Below are 17538 nucleotides of genomic sequence, written 5' to 3' on the forward strand. Positions count from 1 at the left end.
TGTATGTTTGAATGATATTATTCCGACCAAATTAAAAACCAATGGGAAAGTGGAAATTAGGACTGTCCAAATCAAAAACGAAAAGATTGAGAAACACAACGATTATGAGTCCAAAAAGGTTTAATAGAGCAACATCGAAAACATTCAAACATAGCCGCACTCTTCTCTTCTTAAGTCATAGTCAAATTAAATTAAAAGCCACGTATTCTTTATTTCTATATGTCTAACCCTCATGTTGCCCTATAAATACTACCCCCATTAATTTCTCAAATAACCAACACATACATACACTCTTTAGAATCTTTATTAAATTAAAGAGACATAGAAGAGAATATTTATACAAATTCAAATAACCTATAAGAGAGATCAAAGATTATGGAGATTTTAGTGGTACTATATGGTGCACTTGCCTTGGCAATCTTGAAATTAAGCTTTTCATGGTGGGTTTCACCCTTCAAAACACATCAAAAACTCAAAACATGTGGGTTTGGAGGGCCACCCCCAAGTTTCCCACTTGGAAACATTCAAGAGATTAAAAAGAAGAACACTAATAATACACTCAGTTCTTCTTCTACTTTAAACTCATCAACCACCACCACCACCCATGATATACACGCCACCGTGTTCCCCTACTTTTCTCGGTGGCAAAATTCTCATGGTAAGTAATTAAGCTTCCTAGATTATATATGATTTATCTTATTTAACTTATATTATTAATTATTCCATCAATTTTATGGACACAAATTAAAGACATAAGTTTTATAGGTCACACCAAATAATATGATAATCTCTTACTTAAGAGCTAGATTATAGTACATGTTAACCTAATTTGTTTTTCTTTTACGTAGAACTAACCCTAATTGCATGCAAGAATAATAATATTCATGTTTTGTTGTTTTAATTTGACAGGGAAGGTGTTTATCTATTGGCTGGGTACAGAACCATTTTTGTACATTGCGGAGCCTGAGTTCTTGAAGAAAATGTCCTCAGAAGTTGTAGCAAAAAAATGGGGAAAACCGAATGTTTTTAAAAATGATAGAAAACCCATGTTTGGGAATGGCTTAGTTATGGTTGAAGGAAATGAATGGTTTCATCACCGCCATGTTGTGGCCCCTTCATTCTCTCCCATTAACTTGAAGGTTTGCTTCCTATTCTTCTCTAACTCTCTAGCTATACCTAAGAATTTAGATACGAAAAAGTTAAAAAAGCCAGCAATTTTATTAAAATTTAACTAGCATTTAATTAACAGAAAAAATATGTAATCTCATATTATTAGATATAATCTCACACTATTAAAAATACTAATTAATGATATAGCTAATTGATAACTATAAATTATAAAATATGCTAACTCCATAACATTACTATTTATATATTATGTACTATAATTATATTATGCGTACATAAAAAAAATTACTCATCAAATCAGTTATTTATATAAATATATATTAAAATATAAAATACACATTAAAAATAAATTAAAAAGTATCTATATATTATACACAAATATATAATAATTGATTTGGTAATTAATTTTTTATGTACACATAATATTTTTGTATGTATTTATCTAGAAAAATTTTCTTCGTAATAATATTACGGTCTAACTCTCATATCTAACTTAAAACAAATACTTTCTTAGAGGTATGACAATCTATAATTACGTTTTTTTAGGTTGATATATTATTATTAAGAAAGACATCTTGAACGGATCATTGTTTTAGACTCCATCTAAAAGCTAAACCGTAAATAATAATGTTTTTGACCATTGTGGCAACCTAGCAAATTAAAATTTGTCTACACAAGGCATCATGATTCATTATGGTGAATTTTGAAAGCATGCATATATTTTTAAATAATGGTTTGTGGCTATGTGATCTAAAAAGAATACATGGTTTTTAGATACTAAATATGGAAATATAGTCTTATTGGGGGTTCAAATTTATCAACTCCTTTCCCTCTAAATTGAAGCACTTTGTAGAAAGTTTCTATACATGACCCACCATAAAACTCCATGAAGAGTTGATTAATCGAAAATAATTATCCCTGTCTAATTGAATATTACAATAAATAAAAGTAAAGTATCTTCATTGATGATATCATGAGTGACACAAGCATCGATCAAGCAGGATTATAGGGTTTTTTTTTTTTTTTTCTTCGTAGTTTTATTTTGCTGTATAAAAAGACAATAACTAAAATTATTATATTTAATTTAATATTTATAATTTTATATATATAATATTTATAATTACATATTTATTATATTTAAAATTATATATTTATTTTAATAGTAATTAATAAATATTAAATAAAATAATTTTAAATTATTTAAACTGGTTTTTTTTTATTGTCTCAAACATTATTGTTATATATTCATCATGAACATCAATTAGTGGACAATCTTGTTTTTAACATTCAATAATGATTTCCTATGTTGATGATCATAGTTGCTTCCTAACTTTATTTTTGTCAAAAGATGCAAGAAGGGAATGTCGGATCATGATAACTCATCTATATAAAATTTAAATTAATAAGGTCTGAATGAGAAAATTTTGTTTTTAAGTTAATACTGTTTTCCAACCACATACTAAATTTCAATTTGAATTTAGAATTGTTTTCCAATCCTTTATGGATTAAGGAAGAAAATAATCAACATAGATGTCCTAATTAACGTATCAAGCTATAATAAGTAGGATAATCTTATGAAAATTGTTAATTATTATTTGACAAAATTAAAGTATGAAATTGATGTTAAATTCAAATATATTAGATTTAAATTGATGTCAACAAAACTACTTTTCAGGGATAGATTGATATCAATTGTTCTAAAATACTAATAGGACTAATATATATATGATGAATTCTAGTATAATTATGCTATGGTAATTACGGTGATTATATTATATAAGTGTTGTTAAAATTAAAATTACACTTTTTTTTATATTTTAGTAACATTTTTTTTAAATAATACTTTTATAAAAATATTATTTAACAATAAAAAAAATTATTTTAACTTTAACGACACTTTTAAAAACACCATAATTACCATAATATAGTCATACTAGAATGACCTAATATATATATTTATTCTCTTAGGCATGATTTTTTTTAGAATAAATGATCATTTGTATTCATAAATGATGAAAACACTGACATATGTATCCACACTAGATTGAACCTAAACTTGTACCCACGCAAAATGTCCTCCGTGTGACAAAAGTACCCTACGTGGCACTCCAACCCTCTAAAGACAGGATATTTTTGTCATACGGAAGACAACATCTTGCGTAGATACAAGTTTAATTTCGATTTAGTGTAGGTACATATGTCAGCATTTTCATCTTTTATGGGTACAAATGGTCATTTATTCCTTTTTATACCATAAGGGTTAATTAAGAATGTTATATAATGGAAACTAACATATCTTATATAATGTGATATTATATATTAGGCAATGGCAAGCATGATGAAGGAGTCCACAGAGCAAATGATGGAGAGATGGATTACCCAAATTAACTCCGGCAACCGCGAAATCGACGTCGAGAAGGAGATCATAGCGACGGCAGGAGAGATAATAGCAACAACAAGCTTTGGCATGAAAGACCAAAAAGCAAGAGAAATATGTGAAAAGCTAAGAGAATTACAAATGATACTTTTCAAGACAACAAGGTATGTTGGTGTCCCATTTGGCAAATGGTTCAACACAAAGAAAACCCTAGAAGCAAGGAAACTAGGGAAGGAGATTGACAAGCTCTTGTTGCATGTCATAACTAACCGAAAGGATTCAAACAACAAAGAAAAGGATAAAAAAGAAGATTTATTAGGGTTGTTGCTTGAAGCCAATAGAAAAGTAGATGGGAAATTAGGGAAGACATTGAGCACAAGACAACTTGTGGATGAGTGCAAGACTTTCTTTTTTGCTGGCCATGAAACAACGGCATTGGCTATTTCTTGGACTTTGTTTTTATTAGCTGTTCATGAAGATTGGCAAATCCAATTAAGAGATGAGATTAGAGAAGTGGTGGGTGATGATAGAGAGATTGACACTAATGCCCTTTCTGGCTTGAAAAAGGTAATATACTCTTACTCTCGCTTCATCAATAAGGTCCGTTTGGATAGGTGTATAAGTGATTTTTTTTTAACTTTTAATTTATGAAAAGGTATAGTATTAATGTCTGGTACAATTTTCAAAATAAAATTGTAACTTTCTAAAAAGCTATTTTGGTGCTTAAGGAGAAGTTAAAAAAAATGACTTCTCTCATAATAAAAAGTTTTTTATCACTTTTCTCTTAAAATAAATACTTTTAGAACTAAAAAACCAAACACAAATAACTTATTTATAAGCTATTTTTAATATAAGCATTTATTGTTTAAGTTATTTCTTCAAAAGTAACTTAATTAAGCTGTTTATCCAAACTGGACTTAAATCTTGTATGATAATATGAAAAAAGTTTTAATTAAATATTTAAGAAATAATAGTATTATTTTAATAATTTTAGTAGTCGATTTCAATTATATATATAATTAAAATTAATTGTTAAAATTACTAAAACATTAACTGTTAAAATTACTCTCGCTTCCTTAATATATATTCTTTTATTCTTCTAGGCCAATATAAAAGAAATATAATTTGACAAAATAAAATAAATCCCACAAAGGTAAAGTATGTTTTAGCTTTTAAGGCTTGGATTAATTTTTAATAATTTTATTTTTAACATTTTATTTCGTCTTATTTTAATCAATTGGTTAAAATTATTTTTTTTTCTTTAATTTCAACAAAAAATCTTAAAAACATCTATGTGCTGTCCTGAATTATATTTTTTTAAATTTAAAATTAAATTAAAATATATAAATAATAATATATTTGATATGTTATTTTTAGACTACTTGAAGAACGTGAATAATACACAAATTCATTTTTGCGTTGTATTAAAATTTAATTTATTTTTTTAATTAAAAATAACAAATATCAAATTTTAGAATTTTTTTTAATTAATAGTTATTCACATTCAAATAACGTGAAGCACTTTTTTAAGTAATTTGACTAGGTCAAAGTTCACACTTCAATGAACCTTAATAACACCTGGTATTGGTACACATACAGTCCCCGACAAACTAATTATTTAAAGAATAATGGATTCAAAACTTATTAAGGCCCCACAATTTTTCTCAACATGGCCTTATTATATTTAAGCTCGTGTCTTGTGTGACCCTATGCAAATCTATTAGAGTGTCGTATGTTCTAAAAATATATACAATTTTTGTTTTTATTTTTAATATAATTTATATATATTTTTATTCTTAAAATATCTTCTATCATATAGATTTTTATAAAAATATTTATTATTTTTATACATATTTAATAAATAAAAAGATAAATTATAATATGTTAATATACTATAAATAATAATTTTAATAATGTTTAAAAAAACAGAGAAAACTAGTTCACCACTTTCTGGGTTACTCCTATATTGTACTTTACTAACGTGAAACAAACAAGGTATAACAATTTTGAGAGACTTGGTCAACCAATTGACTTTGAAAATCAACTTCGCTTTCTTAATTCTTTTTGTTTGTGTTTTGGTGCTCATTGCTGAATAAAAGGCAGACATGGGATGATAAAATTAAAAATGTTGTTAACCGACTTAATATAAACACGAACAATTTCAGAAAACATGATAATGCAAGCATGAAAAATAATATATTTGAATTTGACTTTACATAACTAATTAAATTGAAGAATTATGGATAAAAAAACATTTGGAAAATTATCCTTTGTTTATATATAGTTTTCATATAGATTAGTAAGCCTATTTTTTATTCTTCCTTTGTTTCTTTTTAGGTGTTCTTTGATAATATCCCGTCTTAATTAACGTTTCAAGAATAATATTAATAAATAAGACATTAATTTCCAAGCACGGATGAATAAAAATATTACAATAAACTACAAAATAATCTGAATAAAAACTATATATATCCACTATAAAAAATTATCCTGCATGCATGATTATTCATCATATCAATTTTTTTTTTACATTGTTATCTAATTGCTTCTTTAATTTATCCCAACATACATATTAAGATATATTTATTATTACATGCATATTTATTGAACCAAAAATATTTAGAAGATAATTAAAAATCAGTAAAACACAATTTAAAATTATATTATTTTGTATTTCTTAATTATTGTTCACCTTATTTCACATTCTTTAACGACGTACGGCTAGAATAATTAAATAATATTAAATATAATAATAAATGTATAATTATAAATATATTATGGTGAAAACTCAGGTGAAGTCGACTTCACGTGAAGTTGATATCTGGGAGCCGTTAGATGAAGTTTCACGTGAAGTTGACTGCACCTGAGTTTCTACCATATATTATATACATAAATTTATGAATGTGAAGTTAAATAAGATAATTTTATCTCTCTAGAATTATTGATATTGATCTTATGTATATACCATGCAGATGAAGTGGGTAATGAATGAAGCTGTGAGGCTTTATCCACCAGCACCAAATGTTCAAAGGCAAGTAAGAGAGGACATTAAAGTTGATAATAATTTCACAGTGCCAAGTGGAACCAACATATGGATTGATGTTGTGGGAATGCATCATGATCCAACACTATGGGGAGATGATGTGAATGAGTTTAAGCCAGAGAGGTTCATGGATGATGTCAATGGTGGATGCAACCACAAGATGGGTTACTTGCCATTTGGATTTGGAGGGAGAATGTGTGTTGGTAGGAGCTTGTCATTCATGGAGTATAAGATTGTGTTAACCCTACTTCTCTCTAGGTTTAGGTTCAAACTCTCACCAAGTTATCAACATGAACCTTCTATCATGCTCTCCCTTAGACCCACTCATGGAATTCCTCTAATAGTTGAAACCCTAATTTAGTTAAGGGTAATGCTAGGTAGACAAAAAAAAAAAAAAAAAACAGATAGAACTTGTCTTATTTAGCATTAATTAATTATCGCAACAATTAATGGATGCTAAATAAGGCAAGTTATAGCTGTTTTTGGCTGATTTTTTTTTGTTACCAAACATTTCCGTTTAGTTAATTATTCCATCAATTGTTACTATTTTAGCTTCTTCCTATAGAAAGTGGTATATATAGTGTGGTGCTATACACTACAACACACAAGTGATAGATTGTGGCAGCCATTTAGAGGTGGTTTTGGAAACCATCAGATGATTTTGCGACGGTTTTTAAGGCAGTTTGGTAATTGTGTAGTCAAATGCCATTAAACCGTCACTAAATAGAAAATAATCGCTACAAATTATTATTTATGTTGTAACGATATATATAATTTGTAACTTTATTTAATTTGTATGTCTGTCTTTCTACATTATAAAAATAAAGTAAATATTTATAATATCCAGTTCAATCACTAGTAATGAAAATGATTAAATAAATATATAATTATAAATATTATAGGTATAAAAATATGAACATTATATTATATATAAGGTAATTTTAGATATTGTCTCCTTAGTATTATTGTACAAAAAATATATCTTTGTAATTAATTATATACAATAATTTAGGAGGATGATGAGCGGATGTGGATTTTATTTAGTAAAAACAAAAAAATAAAGCGATAAAACTAATAGTTAAACAATTAATTTTGATAGATGATAATGATAGATCTAGAAAGGGGTTGAAGCTAGCTCATAGACAGAAATATTCCGGCACTAGCTACTCCATATATATTATATATAATTGGATAATATTGAACTCTTAAATAAAAAAGAGGATAAATAATTGTACATCACACTCTTCACAAATAAAAGTTACATCATTTGAAATATTCTGATGAGTTAAATATTTTGAGTGACATGATGACTTATAGTTGAATATTTCGATTGTAGCAGGATGCTGCAAAGTTTTCCATTATTGGGGTTTAATTTGTTTTAATTTCACTCATCAACACTATATATATGGTGGGACTATATTTTAATGTAGGTAATAAAGCTTTTAGTTCACTTGTGCTTTAATTTATTATCTTGATACTCTCTCTAGATGCATAAATTATGAATATGATGAATAATAGTTAGATATATTTGATTATGTAAATGTAGAAAAGTTTTATTTGAGAAATGAGTTTATTTAGTTTAAAATTAAAAAATTTATCAATATAATAGAGAATAATATTAACAGCAATTTAAAACATTTAAAATTACACTCTAAAAAATTGTAATGGTTTAAAGACGACTATCGTTCAATAATATAGTAAAAAATGTAACAAAAACTAATAATTTAGCGATAATTTTAAACCATCGCTAAATATAATAAAAAAAATCACTCCAATAATTATTGCATATCTCTCACAATTTGATGCCTTTAAAATTGTCACAAACTATTTAGCAACACTTTTATCGATAGTTTTTTAAAATTGTCACTATATATGCTACTGACCACATTCAATTTTTTTCTTATAAAAACAGTAAAAAAAACCACCGCAAAAAAAAAAAAAAAAGGCTATTTTAGTGTACTAATCAATGGCTTTATATGTCACTATTGACGTTTTCATTAGCATAAAATAGTAAGTTCTCACATGCATATATACAACAACATAACATGCCATGGTTTATTTTAACTATTTTATTATGGAAGAGGTGAGCAATTAATTAATCAAAGGAATCCATGTTGCTTCAATTTGTATACTTTAGTACGTATGATTTCCCTGTTTGAGTGTTTGTGGTTTCATTTTGCCGGTCAACATCTAATAGAGCTAGCTATACCCTAATATATAATCTGTATTGTTATATAATGAATCCGTATATACTCAATGAATTAAAAAAGGATTGAAATTAAATTAAGAACTAATAATAACCAGTGTGACAAGCAAATATTATTTGATGATTCACCACTAGGCGGCAGGGGTATTTTATATATATATATATATATATATATATATATATATATATATATATATATATATATATATATATTGAGGAAATTTTTTGATAATCTTAAAACATAATATTTAATTTAATGCATGTATTTTAAATATTTAGGAGTTGTAAGTTTTATTCGTAAATAAATATATCAGATAATAAAATGGTAAAAGAAATATATTTTTCACATTAAAATTAATTACTTTGTTTTATTGTTTTCCATTGATATATAGGCCTACATTTAAGGAAATTTTACAAAATAAAACCATCTTGATATTTTTTATTGGGAAGAAAAATAAGTAAACTTAAATAAATTACTTAGTTTTATTGAAATATTCAAACACTAAAATATGTACTATTTGTTTTATTCTCACTAATAATAATAATAATAATAATAATAATAATAATAATAATAATAATAATAATAATAATAATAAAATAAAGTAATTTGGCATTTAATTAATGTCGGTGTGTAAGGATAATGTGAAAAGTTAATGTTCTTGAGAAATTGATTCTCTCTAGTTTTTTTAACACTTGAGAGAATAAAGTGTGATCTTTTATTTTTAATTCTATGAATGAGACAAAAAAAAAAAAAAAAGCAATAAAAAGTGAAATTAAATACTAAGCACCATCCAATTTTTTTTCACGGAAAAAGATCCAGTTAGCAATACTTTATCTTCTCTTTCCTAATAACACACACAATTTTCTAAACACTTGTTTTGTTTATTATTTTATTATATTGTCAAAAGCATAGAACCTTTGACTCTATATATATCTTGCCCAAATACATACATAACTCATTCTATAAATACTCAAATAAATTGCATCAGATTTCCACCAACAAAATCTAAACCAAAAGCAACATCACATAAGGAAAGAGAGAGATAATGAAGTTTTTAGGGTTATCTTTTGTTGCTCTCATTGGTCTTTGTCTCTTCTTGATGCTAATGATACTAATAACACTGGTTTGGTGGGTTATACCAAATAAAAAGCTTCATAAGCTTAAGAAATGTGGTTTTGAAGGTCCACCTCCAAGTTTCCCTCTTGGAAACATCAAAGACATGAAAAGAAAGAAGAGCAACATTATTATTACTACCACAACTATTTCTTCATCATCTTCTAATCTCTCTCATGATATACACTCTATAGTTGCTCCTTATTATTCTTCATGGCAAAATTCTTATGGTAATCAACTAATCATCATCTATATATAGACATTAACCTACTTTTTTGTAAATATATAGAATAATTTTTTTATTTCAAAACATTTGTTATTTTAAAATTTATTTGTTATTTCATGATAGTTGAGAATCGTTAAATAATCAGATAGATTTGACTAAATTATTAACGAACAACTATTAACTATTAATTAACTTCACGTGAAAATAATTGCACATGAATTTTCACCATATTTTTTAAGAATAGATGGGACACATGTTTTTTTTTCTCTAAATTTATATTTTATGGATCACAAAAATCAAATATAGTCTAATAATTCAATAAATTTAAACAAAAATTAGAACGAAATACATTGAGTTATGAATGTATGAGATTAATTATGTGTTGCACAGGAAAAGTGTTCATATACTGGCTTGGGACGGAGCCATTTTTGTAGATTGCGGATGCAGAATTCTTGAAGAAGATGTCAAGAGAGGTTGAAGCAAAGGCATGAGGGAAACCAGATGTTTTTAGAAAAGATAGATACTCAATTTTTGGAGAGGGTTTGGTTATGACCGAAAGTGATCAATGGGTTCTTCATCGCCATGTTCAAGGTCTTGTTTTCTCTTTCTTAATCCTTTCTCTAATTGCAATTAAATGAAAGGAAAGTCTTTAATTCAAAATTATGTGAAATTAATTTTTAATTAGTAAATATTAGTTAATTTTAGGATTTAAATTTAAAAATCAGTGTAACTTTTCTAAAATCTAAATATAAATAAATCTATAACTTCATTTACATTAGTGAGTGACAAAACGGAAAATTAAGTGCAAGGGATAGAGTGCAAATTCAAAAAGAAGGAACGCCGCAACAAATGAGGTGCCGCAAGTAGAAACTTAGTGCGGGGAAATTATTTTAATGGTAAATTCTATTCTACCCTTTTTATAATAACATGTATATTATCTCTTTGTGACATATCACTCTTTAATTGGTGGTTATGTTAACTATAGTTAAACTATTGATAATTAAATTATAACCCAAAGTGGATAATGGTATAATTTATTAAACTATTAAAAATCCAATTTTTGTTTCTTTCCCAAATCATGCTCCCAAAAAATAAATCCTTACTTTTCAATTGATGATGTTATATTAAAGGCATGTTGTGGCTGATCGTGAAGACTTCTTGCAAATGTTGATCCTTAGGAAGAAAATTTCAGCATGGTTTGAGCATCAGGAAGAAGATGACGGAGTATCAGTGTCATTCCCCCAAAATTGTCCTTTAATTGAAACCATTGCACTTGCTTTCTGTTTCCTAATTGAAATTGAAGAATATATTGACACAGTACGACCATTGGTGATCTGCAATGGTGAAGAATTAACGGTGAATTGAATTTCTGAACAATGATAAAAATATAACTTTACTTTTTAATGTTTATAGAAATTATATATTCATCCCTCTTAAAAAAATATTTAATTACAAAATTATCCTATTTTAATTAAGATATTAACTTTTATTGAGTTAAATTAACTCAAATTAAAACTAAACATCCAATTAAAACATGCCACGTCACAAGAGGTAATTTACATGTTGATTTAGAGGGGGTTGGATAGAACTCACCTATTTTAATTTCCTAATTTGTTTGTGGGCAATACATATATTAATTGCAATCACAAATTATACTATTTCAAATTAAATGACTTATATAATTGTGATTTTATTTATTGTTTTAAATGCTAAATTGAATAAGTCATTATTACTTTTGATTTGGAATTAAATGAGAATAAAACTAAATATTATCTTTTGTTCCTTAAATAATTATTTTTTGGATTTTAGATATATTATCTTTTGGACTTTATATACTATTTTATTTGGGTTTTAGAGTTTAATGGGTGTCATACTCAAATATAAATAGGCCTTCAGAGTTTCGGTGTTGCTCTTTCCCCATCAAAAGAGTTGCAATTCAGCCGCCTAGGGATGCAGAAGGTTTTAGTTGAGAAAGATCGAAAGAACCACAAGACTGGGTCTTTTCATCAATTTCTAATTTCTACAAATAAAGGTACGCTTCCGCATTATGATATATTTTTGGTGATTCAATAAAGATGATTTGGGTTATTAAAATTAAAATTAATTTATTCCAAACACTTAGAAGTTAGAACTTAGAAGAGATGAATGTTTACGTTATCATTTAGGAAAAAATGCAATAGGATTCAATTCAATTAAACCCGCAACTTAGAAGAGATGAATGTTTAGTTATCATTTGGAAAAAATTTGCAATACGATTCAACTCAATTAAGCCGCAATTAGAAAAACTAAAGGTCATCCTTTATGTTTGGGGCGTGGAACATACATATCTTTGTACACAAATTATTGACATAACATATAAAATTCATATAATAATAAAGCATATTTACTAATGAAAGCATATTCCTAGCTATTACATGAAATTATTGTATGTAGATATACAAATCACATGGATTCAATAATAATTAATTAACTTCATGGAATTTTGGGTATATATTATTGCATGCTCCACGTGGGAGTTCCTTTCGTATGTCAACTACTAATCTCTTTTATTTGTTGTTGGAAGATTAATAATAATTAATAAGCATTCATTTGACCTCTCATCTTTGGCATCATGTAGCAAGTTGGATAACTATGGGAGTGGATAATTTAATTGAAAAATATTATATATATTATTTTTTGTATTAAAATAATTGATAAAAAATAAGAAAAGATAAAATACTTTTTCTTCTATGCCTTAAAAAAAGGAGTCACTCAGATAAAGACGTTGAAAACGTTATAAATATATTTTTTAATAATTAAAATTTAATACATATAATCGATTAAATCGTGTTATTTTTGTTAAAATTAGACTAGACAAATTTATTTAACAAAAAAATGATAAATCAAATCTTGAACTAGTCTAAATTAATATTATTTTTTATAGAAAATGACTAACATACCCTATTATAGAAAATGACTAAAATACTTCTATTATATATATATTAATTTTGAAAATTTTAAATTTTAGTTCTTTATTTTTTTATTGTAGGATTAGGATTTAGAATTTTTAAAATTAATATTTATATATAATAAGAGTATTTTAATCATTTTCTATAATAAAAGTATTGTAGTCATCATTTTTTATAAAAAAAAATAATATCAATTTAGACCAGTTCAAGATTTGATTCACCATTTTTTCGGTTAAATCAAATTGTCTAGCCTAATTTTGACAAAAATAACATGATTTAATCGATTATATATGTTAAATTTTAATTACTGAAAAACTTAAAAAAAAAAGAGATTTTGGTATAGTCTTCTTATACTCAATTAAGAGGCCGGTTCGAGTCTCCATATCTTTTGGTAAAAAAAAAAAAAAGAAAAGAATTGCAGCCAAAATTTAGTTGAGTAAATTGACGGGACTTGTAGCGGGCTATCGTAACAACTGCATGGCTTAGGCTTCCGGGCATGGTTATTGAGGCCCAGTTAATCATTGGGCTCATGGAATAATGGTTTATTTTTTAGAAATGGAATATTTCGATGGCTCATAATTCGTTGTGTTAAAGATTTGAAGAGCGTTGATGTTGGTCTCAAGCGCAGCATGAAGAGGGAATCGCATGTTTGAATTTTGGGTCGGGGTTGCGGTCGGGTTGGGGCCTGGGGTTTTGGTTTTCTACTTTGGGTCTGGGCCAGTTTTTGGCCTGGGTACCTGACTAGAAAAAAAAAAAGTGACGGGTACCTTCAATAAGTGATTTGGTACTATATAAATTTTAAATCAATGTTGTGAGAAAACCCCGCGCATAACACTCACACCCAGCAGAAAACTCTAATCTTCTCTTCTCTTCGAAGAATAGCCACTACCCACCATCCCACTTCTCTCCCTTCTCTCTCTGTTGCTGCTTCTCCCCTCCTCGCCGGCGTGAAGTCTCTAATCTCTCTCTGATTCTATCTCCCGGCCTCTACCCCTCAGAAATTTGAAATTTATTCTGAAAATGCATATGATGTATTATTGATGATTCTGCTGAATTTTGAGATATTAATATTCTCAATTTTTATTTGAATTCAGTCCGTTCATATTGAATTAATTCTGCTAAAATTGAATTATAAATTCAATTGTTTAATTTATTAATTCTTTTGGTGAATTCTTATTTTGCTGTTATTGATTCAAAATAAAAACATTGCCACAATTTTGCATTGAATTTCCTATATGGCTTCATATGATTTGGTTGAATTATGCTTATGATTTTTTGGTGCAGCACAGAGTGACTTTTTTCTAGGGTTTGGTTCTGACGATTGTTATGAATCCTTTTTCGTGTTTGTAGTTTTATTTGTTGGTGAGAGTGAATTGACGTTTATTTTCTACGAATTTTCAAATTCTGACTGTTTTTTTTTTTTTTTTCAGATCTGACTCTTTGTAACTCAACATAGCTCGAGTCAGAGACATGGACGAGATTAATCGATGGGCAGACATTGACGAAGATTTGTTGAAAGAAATTTCAAAACGGTTCCATGCCTACGATGATTACATCCAGCTTCGATTGGTTTGCAAAGAGTGGAGCTTGAAACTTGCAAAGATTCCCAATGGAAACAAAATTCCGTGGTTATTGTTACCTGACGAAACTGTCAAGAATCATTCCTACGAAGACGAGGAGATTTATCATCTCATGCAATTAGCTGCTGCAGATGATGAAACTCTTGATACTTGCGTCCTTGAAGAGAAACATATTTACCATATCATGCTGCCAGAGATGCAGTCCTACAACAAGTTCATCCGCGGTTCTGGTCATGGTTGGGTGATTGTCCAATCCATATCTGATGGCACTATACAAATGTTAAATCCATTTACAAATCGTAGTTTGGATCTTCCTCCAGTCTCAACTTTACCCACTATAATTGATTACCAGCCTGATAATCATGGGGATGAATACACAATGTGGGATTTTCGTGACATTAGGATCACCCTGGATAGAGATAGAACACATAGATTCCAAGTTTTTAAGGTTATTATAAACTCATCTCCTGAGCATGACATTGAAAATTTTATGGCGGTGGTGATATTCGGACCTAACCAGAGATTGGCCTTTTACAAGCCTGGCAATATGAGATGGGTAGAATTTCCAACCAGAGATAAGAGGTTTGAGGACGTAATATTTTTCCAAGAAAAGATATATGCCATAAACAATGACGGGCAGCTATATGAATTTGATACAAAGATAAGAGCAGGGCTTAAGGGAGGAATCCATGAAACCAGACCTCCATCCGAAATTCCCATAGGCCCTCACGAGCCTAAATGTCTTATTGGGTGCGCCAATGGAAGCTTATTGATGTTGGTAAGATATCTTCGCCATCCCTTCTTGAGGACAATACGCAGGGATTTTGAAACTTACAAATTTGATATCTATGAGTTAAAAAGAAACAGAAAAGAGTGGTCAACATTAGATAATTTAGGTAACTATATACTAGTGATTGGCTTTAATTCTTCTGTTCAAATTCCTGTGCCTTTTCTAAGCAAAGGAAATCAGATTTGGTTTACAGATAACCAAACAGCGATGCAATCATCATTTTACGATCCTGTTCCTCAAGATATCGGCATCTTCGACTTGGACCATGGAAATTTCCAGAGAGTATTGTTAGAAGTGAAGTTCTTTTGTCCTCCTGTTTGGTTGTTACCCTAATTCATACTCCTTTAAGCTTTTGTCAGTGTACTTTAATCTTTTCATATTTCAAGTCTTTTAATTTGTTTAGACTATTTGTTAGATATCCTTGAATATTAGTTCTTCCAATTCTAACCGTACCATTCTCCCTGTATGGTGAATACATGTTTCCAAATTATTGTTTAATTTGTACCAATGCTAGAATCATCGGTCAAAATACGTGAGTAAATGATCTGTTAAAAATGTCTCTAATTAAAAATTATTATTTAATTTTTATATATTTAAAGATTTGTCGCTTTTTAATTTTATTATAGAGAAGGTAATGGTGTAGAACAGCAACATGGAGAAGCAGCGTGTTTTACAGGCGTGTGGTGTCAGGGAGCTACAAATCGGACAGTGAGTGCTCCCAGAGAAATCGGACGGTCCGATCTTCGTTTTATTAAAAAAAAAATTTTTTTGTACAACATGACGATCCAATTTGCTTCTTCCAAAATTCAAAATTTTTTTCTTGCAAATCGAACCATCCGATTTGACTATGATATCTTCTTTCCAAAACAACTCGCATGGTCCGACTTGTTAAAGCACAAGTTAAAAAAGGCTGCCTTTACATCTTGGTCTAGCACTACTATACCTCCATAACACAGCATATCACATACATGCCTCCAATAACAAAAAAATGAGCCAAGATTTGTTTATATTTTTGCTGATTTGGAAATAATAGTTAATTTGGTAAAAAATGAATGTTGATTCTAAAATTTTGCCAAATAAGCAATACTGTTGACATGGTATTAGTAGGAGGAGAAAAATTTCTTAAAAGTAATGTGGGTAAATTCCATCTATTTTTATATATTAAAAATGGTGAAAACTCAGGTGCAGTCGACTTCACGTGAAGTTGATAATTGAAAGCCGTTAGATGAAAATTTAGTCAAATCAGTCAAATCATTTAATGACTCTCAATTATCAACTTCACGTGAAGTCGACTGCACTTGAGTTTTCACCATTAAAAATGGATACTACTTCCATGTTTCTCACATGATATGGTCTCTAGTCTTTTATGTATATGTACGTATATATTAATTAACGCGAATTCATTTATATAATATATCATGTACCCGAGACAAAATTAGATTTTAATACCATGTCAAGTCATTAATTATAAGATGCAAACCTTTGATTTGAAAAGGTTAATTGATTAGTAAAGTAAGCTATGCTATCTGTGTGGCCGTGTGGGAAACAGGAAGCAAGTACTAGCCACTTTCTTTCTATCCTTCCTTGACGTTAATTTCTTCAAAAATGTCTTTTTAAAAAATAAAAAAAATCACTAACCAATTAATCATCGATACAAAAATATGTATTATGCGTATACAATACATATCACATCTCATAATTGTAAGATTTTTTATTTTATTATAAATAATTAGCTGATTTTATTAGATATGATATGATATTATATATTTCATTATAATGATAAATTTAATTTAACTACATTATCTATAAATTTATATCCAAATTGGTTACATTCCGTATACCTCTGTACAAAGTAGTTAATATCGACTTATCAAGTTATCATTCATATACACAACATAGTTAAATTCTAAGCTTGTTCAAGAATGAAGATATATTCTTAGTTTGTTCTAATATTTATATAAATAATGTTATATAATTAAGTCTTTTTGTTAACTACTCCAACCAAATTGATCTAACATAATAAAAATCAGTTGTGACTAGCATTATTCCAAATTTTATTGTTTAACTTAATTGAACTTAGTTCATAAAAAAATTTGGATGTGTAACATTACTTTTAAATATTTATA

The 17538-nt window shown here is 28.0% G+C and overlaps 2 protein-coding genes across 2 annotated transcripts; both read left to right on the forward strand.

The window, feature by feature from the left end:
• Positions 1–372: 372 nt before the first annotated feature.
• CYP715A1 (cytochrome P450, family 715, subfamily A, polypeptide 1) lies at positions 373–6909 on the forward strand. Its single transcript, XM_016345014.3, has 4 exons — positions 373–658; positions 910–1139; positions 3452–4072; positions 6478–6909. Exons 1-4 carry the CDS (start codon positions 376–378, stop codon positions 6907–6909), a joined length of 1566 nt encoding a protein of 521 aa, XP_016200500.1. The 5' UTR covers positions 373–375.
• A 6971-nt stretch (positions 6910–13880) lies between these two features.
• On the forward strand, positions 13881–15845 carry LOC107641529 (putative F-box protein At4g17565). Its single transcript, XM_016345015.2, has one exon. It carries the CDS (start codon positions 14513–14515, stop codon positions 15743–15745), a length of 1233 nt encoding a protein of 410 aa, XP_016200501.2. The 5' UTR covers positions 13881–14512; the 3' UTR covers positions 15746–15845.
• Positions 15846–17538: the final 1693 nt, after the last annotated feature.

This window comes from Arachis ipaensis, chromosome B5, assembly GCF_059453495.1.
Source record: "Arachis ipaensis isolate K30076 ecotype BB chromosome B5, ASM5945349v1, whole genome shotgun sequence".
Taxonomy (NCBI): Eukaryota; Viridiplantae; Streptophyta; class Magnoliopsida; order Fabales; family Fabaceae; genus Arachis; species Arachis ipaensis.